The 6950-nt window shown below is 39.6% G+C and overlaps 1 protein-coding gene across 4 annotated transcripts in view; it reads left to right on the plus strand.

The window, feature by feature from the left end:
- tet3 (tet methylcytosine dioxygenase 3) overlaps window positions 1–4279 on the plus strand; it is a 53242-nt gene extending 48963 nt beyond the window's left edge. For all 4 annotated transcript variants that reach the window (XM_053480596.1, XM_053480599.1, XM_053480597.1 and 1 more), the window contains one exon: window positions 82–4279. In XM_053480596.1, coding sequence (XP_053336571.1) covers window positions 82–1790 — 1709 coding nt within the window. In that variant the 3' untranslated portion in view covers window positions 1791–4279. The remainder of the gene's footprint in view (window positions 1–81) is intronic.
- The last annotated feature ends 2671 nt before the right edge of the window (window positions 4280–6950 follow it).

Raw genomic sequence — 6950 nt, forward strand, 5'->3', positions numbered from 1 at the left:
TTTTTATTCCTTTATCACTTTTAACAAAATTAGTAACAAATGGGTCTTCATAAAGTCATTTTTATTCTTGACATATTTCAGCAATTCCAAAACAAGAGGTGAAGCCCATCATCATCAAAAAAGAATCATTTGACCACTTTCAGGCTGTCAATGGAGCCTTGGATGGCTACCCACCCCTTGGCAATGCCAAAATGTGTCCTGATCCCTACAGTATGAATGGTGCCTACCCTTCCTATCCTGGTCCCTATGCAAGAGGTAGTCTGCCTTCCAATAGCCAGTCTTCTACACATAGCCCCATCAATGGCTTTCATCCGAATCTCCAAGGGATGCCCTACAATTACTACAACTATGCTCCAAAAGGCCTTTTGTCCCCTGGAGTCTTGGGTTATGTGGGTCATAATGGGACCTGTTCCAAGGCTGCTGGAGAAAAAGAGAAAACCACTATCCAGAGTCTTCAGGCCAGGCTGGTACAAAACCATGCTGCTAATCAGCATCGCCAACAAGGAGTTGACATGACCAACCACAGCTACCTACACCAGTCTGAGGCTTTAGCGTCTCCGGCACCACCTAAACATACTCCATCTGCACCTCCAGATCAGATGCACCGTGTCGCACCAATCATCAAGCAGGAACCTATGGAGCTGCCTCTCTATGACAGCAGAACTGACGGGCAAGTCCGAAGTTGCCCTGTCACGCCCAGTGTCACCCCACAACCCAACACCTGGCCAGGGCACACACCCAATGGCAGCTTAGCTTCCAAGGACTGGGATGGAAGTCTCAGACCAGGTCAAATTCATGCACCCTTCACTCCTGAAAAGCAGCGGCTTCACCAGCAGCATCATAGCCAACTTCAGCATTCTAAATATGTCCAAAAGCAGCAGCAATGGCGCTCATACCCTGGTACTCCAGTAGCATCCCCTGGCCTCTCTTTAGGCCATAAGACAGGCCCAACTTCAGCTCCTTCCCCTCACCCAGCTACCCCACAGCACTGGGGCAACCCCGCCCCAAGTCCACAACCCAAGGCTTGGGGTCAACCAGGGGCATTGGATTATAGTCTTGGGGGACTTAGACAGGGAACCCCTGTTGGGGCTTGTCCAGACAAGATGATGGCTGAGGCAGCAGACATCCGGGGCTCCACTCCTTTGGGCCTCCAGGAGAAAGCATGGAAATCTGGAGGTGCCTCTGCAGCAGGAAGCAATCCATCACCTGCACCAGAAGGTCGTCTGTTTCCAGATGCACTGCAGAATGTGACAGGGCAGGCATGCTGGGATAGTGAGGTGGAAAGTGAACGAGAGCCTGAAGAGGAGGAGGTGTGGTCAGACAGTGAGCACAATTTCCTGGATCCTAACATTGGAGGAGTAGCAGTGGCTCCGGCACATTGCTCCATTCTTATTGAATGCGCCAGAAGGGAGCTGCATGCCACCACACCCTTGAAAAAGCCTGACCGCACTCACCCGACCCGTATCTCCCTTGTGTTCTACCAGCATAAGAATTTAAATCAGCCCTGTCATGGACTGGCACTATGGGAAGCCAAAATGAAGCTCCTGGCTGAAAGAGCAAGACAGAGGCAACAGGAGGCTGCCCTCCTTGGCCTTTCACAAGAAGACATCAAAGCTTATGCAAAGAAACGCAAGTGGGCTGATGGAATAGTAAATTCCACCTCTGAGCCAATCAAGGACAAGCGGGACGGGGTGACACGGCTGGCCCCCACACAGCACACCACCACCATAGTCACAGCGTCACCCTACGCCTTCACTCGGGTCACAGGGCCCTATAGTTGCTTTATGTGATCTCTGTAAGAATGAGGGGCAGGAAATGGAGGTACAAAAGAAATCTCTCTCTTTACTACCTTGTATCTCTCCCTTCTCTGTATTCTCTCCCAGAGAAATGGTGGATAAAGAGACACATTTTTTAAATTATTTTTTTTTTACCTCATGTTTTGGTGGCAGTTTGGGAGTCCCCCAAATGAACATGCTGCCCATGGTGCTCTTGTTCTCTCCAAAATGGAAGGGATTCCATAGTTTACCCTCCCTAAGTGAATTTAATGATTCTAATATTATTTCTATTATCACTATTATGATTGCAATTGTTACTGTTGGATGTTATTACAGGTATTGTTATTATATAATGAAAATGACTTTTTTTTATTTTAATTGTATTGTTTTTTTCCCAGTGTCATTATTATGATTGTTTTAAGATTTCCCCCCTTTCTCTTGTCTTTGTCACACTTACTTGTTTGATATGATTGTCTGAACAAGTTGAATGAATTTTGTTTTTTTTAATGCCTTTTTACCCATCAACGTCTTCATAAAACAGCACCTTCACATCACTGCAAGCCAAGCGTCTACACACCAACACAAGATACTCTGAAAAAGGACACTGTTTCTAAGTTAGCTGGGTCTATTCTGCAGTCACAAAGTGTGTGACCAAAACAAGTATCAGAAGCTGTGGTACCAGTGCTACGCGAATACTAGGCTTTTCGGTCAACTGGTGCTTTTTTCTGTCTTAGCTGTCATCATAATGGCAGCCGGCACTGGATCAAGGTGCTCCACAGAAAAGGTCCAGTTGTGCATCCAGCTGACCTGATCAGATGTCATTGTCTGAGGCATCCTCATCATCAACCAGATGGTGCTGACTAATTTCTTTATGGTGCAGTATCTAGTTCCTATCCATGAGACAGCAGTAGGTCAAATGTTCTCTGAGGTGCTATTGCAGTTTGGCCTACCCTACCAATGCCCTAAAGATGACCTAGAGTAGGACCTGTGCTCTGCAGCACAAATTAGCTATTTTAACCTGTAAACTGCTAGAGCTGTAGAATTCTCCTTCAAATGTGAGGTTGTTAGCTAACAGGCTAAAGCTTCAGTGGAAGAGAGACCATTCAAGGGTATTGGTGCTACTCACTAGTCTTTCCATGCCTCTTTGTCTGCTTTTGCCCTTACAGCTGATCTCCCCATAACCTGGAATTTAGGTGCTTCTGTTCAACACTTCTGTTCATGTGTAAATGTGGGGAAAGCTGAAGGGCTGCAGTTGGTTTACAAAAGGCAGTAGGCTTCTTGGTGCTTACAGATCACAGATAGTCTGGTGCTTTTGAAGCTGTCCTCTAGCTCTTTACCTCATGTTGAGACGTTGTACCCGGTCACAACATGTTACTAATACATGGGCTATAGAGACCGTAGGTCTTTGTCCTACATCCACATACTTATATACTTTTTTATTATTATTTATTACATTATAATGACTATGATGATTATTGTTATTGTGCTTGTTGTATTTTTGTTTCATTTTAAACAAATTGTAAATAGAAGAAAAGATTTTATAAAAGCACTTTTAATCTTGATTTTAAGGAGGAAAATGATGATAATGGAATATTGACAACTTGAAGCATAATTTTTTTTTAAATGGAATTTTATTGGGAGAGATAGAAATGTAAATAATTAAATATTTAGGTAAGATTATTTAACTGGTGAGGAATAAATCATAAATGATTCCTTTAATTTTTAGTTGTCAGCATGTTAAGCCCTCAATACTAGATGAAAGCTGGTCCTGATCAGTACTCTTTCTCTGACACTTATGGGCCCTGCTGTGTATCCTCTGTACTTAGTATACTGCTGTTCTTTTTAATAAGTACTGTACTTAGACCGATACCTCTGAAAAAGCACCTATAGCAGCTTCCTCTTTCAACACATGACCCAGACAGACTTGAGAACAAAACCTACAGCAACACGCAGTTGAAAGTTTTCACAGGATAATATCATGTGACATGATATAATCCTGCATACTCTTTGTCACAGATATGTTGTTTGAGCTTGGAAAAAAAATTCTAATGAATTTACTATTTAAAATCCCTTGTTTAAGTGAAAGGCTGTGCATGTGTCTTGCACTGTAACAGATCTTCAATAGAATATGTGATTTTTATACCTTAGCAAAGTTTCATAGACCTTATAAAATGTAATTTCTTCTTAAAGGTCTGAAACTCTTTGTAGATCATTGTGTTTCAGGTTTGTGTTTCCTTGAAGCCACTTGAATTCATATTTGACAGAAGTTAAATTTTTAACCATGGTGCTACCTGTAGAGGTCACTGTAGAAATGCAGAACATAGCAAAAGCTATGTTACTTTCAAAATCTTTATATGAGCCATTGTCTTGGTTTTAAGTGTATAGGAAATGTCTATGGTGCTGACTGCTTTTTTTTTTTTTTTTTTTCAAATTTTCCTCAGTCATGTTGAAAAATGCTGATAATGATCATGATTTCAAAGCACTCAGATGTTTTGGCATTTTTTCCTTTTTTTTTTAAATCCCTAATCCCAAACAACAAAAAATGGTACTTGAAGCAGATCATTTAGACTCAATGATATACAGGTAGAAAAAATTAAACTCATATGCTATGGAGATGAATAGACTGTTAACCTTTTTCCATTCTCGTAATTATATCCAGGCATTCCTTTCTTACTGTCTCATGCAAACACTCAAGTTCAAATGATTTTTGTCCCCATCTCTCAGCACTCAATCATGATCATGCCCAGTTTTACTTATTATATAATAACAAAAAACAACAAATAACTGGCAGCTACATTCCTATTAGTTAAAGATTGTTATTGGTTTTATTGTTTCATGTCAAGTATGCAGTATGTTTTTTTTTTTTTTAAGTTTTTTCTTTTGTTTGGTCTCTCCTGTAGCTGTTTGGTGTATTATGTGAATACATAGTGTATGTGGTAAATCCCACGATACTGTTTTATGTTCTTTAAAAGATGAAAAAATGAAATAAAAATACATTTGCCTTCTCAGACTGGTTCAGAGTCCCATTCATTCATTCATTCATTCATCACACAACAGTAAATATATAACACAAGCTATCAGTTGCTAACATTACCACTGGCAAATATTGTGGCCACAGTAGGCGATGTTCATGTTTTTTACTTTGTTAAAAAAAAAAAAAAAAAAAAAGGCAATCCACAGATAAAACACATTATAAAAATTTATTTAATAGTTGAATTGTCTGGCTCTAATGGTCTGTTTTCTAGATCAATAAAAAAAAAACATTATGGTGCAGATACATACAAAAGGCAAGGTTATAAAGGATGCATGTAGATTATGGAGAACATCAAAGCGTAAATATGAAATTTAAATACCTTTAAAATAAAAAATGCAGAACCAAAAAAACAAAACAAACAGAAGCTGATGTATAGTCATGGAACTGTAAGAAATTGGCAGAATGTAATGGGATTTACAAACAAAAACCTAATGCCTGAACAAAAGTAAAAAAGGTTCTAGTTGGCTTAAGAGATGTAATCATTGTGTACGGTTAATTAGATGAAATTGAAACAGTCTAAATATTCTTTAAATGTTGTGATTCCATAATTGTTGCCAGAGGCAGTATGTCCTGGGTTCACCTTTGACAGGTGTACACCCAATGCTGAGTAACTGCTCACAGCATCTGCTTCTATTTTATGCTATTATTATTATTATTAATTAGAAAACTCCATGCATATGCTCATAAGGCAGGACAGTGGCTTAGTAGTTGGAACTGTCACACCTTCAGGTCCCATGTCAAAGTTCTCTATTTTTCTCCCACAGTCGTAGACAGATTAGGCTAATTTGAGTTCCCAAATTGGCCGTAGTGTGTGACTGTGTGTGTGTGTGTGTTGACCAGAAGTCTTACTACAATCATACAGAGGTCAGAGGTAACCTTAAATGCTCAATGAGCCATTTGGATACGTTTCCCACAGAAAAGAAAACCCTTTTCTAAACACAAAATCTAAAATGATGATAACACTGCATATATTTTTTACCTTTATGCTTTGTATACTGTATAACAAAAACATGCAACAAAAACATTTTGAACTCGCCGGGCTGAAGGTTACTTTTAAATAAGATACTCAATGTCTATTTGAGTCCTTCCCGTATTGATGAAATAAAAAGCAGAACTTAAATTATCTACCTGCAGCAAACCAAAAATGCTGTCTGCTTCTATGTGTCGTCAACCTTTTATTGCATTTACTAAAGCATGCAGTCAGCTTTCAATCTAAATAAAATTGTTCTTTAGCGAAAAGCTAAAAAAATCGCATGCCAGCGGGTGTTGTCAGCGGTTGTGACGCATAATATGAGCGACAACAAATAAAACACGTTTTGTTTTAATGTTACAAGATCACCCTAATTTTCGAATGCAGAATTAAGTAAAAAAAAAAACAAATTTAAAATTAAACTTGTAGTTCAGGAGCTGCAAGGTGCCGACTGTCACGTGTGCTGTGTGTGGGCTGTAGGCAAGGCATAAACGCAAGGGTGAAGCTTTGAAGTTTTTATTAAAGGAAACAGAAGATAACTAAACAAACTCTCACTATGTAACTTTAAAGAAGCAAACTAGGAAACTAGGAAAAAAACAAAACAGTAATACGACTGCCTAGAAAAAACTGGAACTGAGGAAATTGGCTTGACGCAGAAACACAATTTTAAACACAACATCGAACATACAAAAACAGAACAGAGGAAATTGGCATGACACAGAAACACGGTTAAAAACACCATCAATTTACAAACACAGATGCAAGACCCAGACCAACTAAACAAACGACTATTTATGATGAAACTACTAAGCTACCTCAGTTTAGGTGAGCGCTCATCACCTGAGTAAGCTGCATTCTGGGAATGGCAGTTCAACCTAACCAAAAGTACAAAAAACACAAAAGTCTCTGGGCACACGGCACCCTCTAGGGGTTATCCCTGACACCGACCCCTGCCCTAGTTGGACTCATAAAAGGAACAATATCTTACACCACAACTTCAAAAAAAAGCAGCCAGTTTTACAATTAGGACACCATCCTAAATTCAAGACTTTCAGGTGGAACCCAATTAGTAGGCGATCCTAACTAGTCAACCATAATGTAGCACTAAATAATTTATCATCCCATACGATCCAACATAAACATCCACAATTGTCAGAAAGCAAATGCAAAC

Source organism: Clarias gariepinus, chromosome 21, assembly GCF_024256425.1.
Source record: "Clarias gariepinus isolate MV-2021 ecotype Netherlands chromosome 21, CGAR_prim_01v2, whole genome shotgun sequence".
NCBI lineage: Eukaryota > Metazoa > Chordata > Actinopteri > Siluriformes > Clariidae > Clarias > Clarias gariepinus.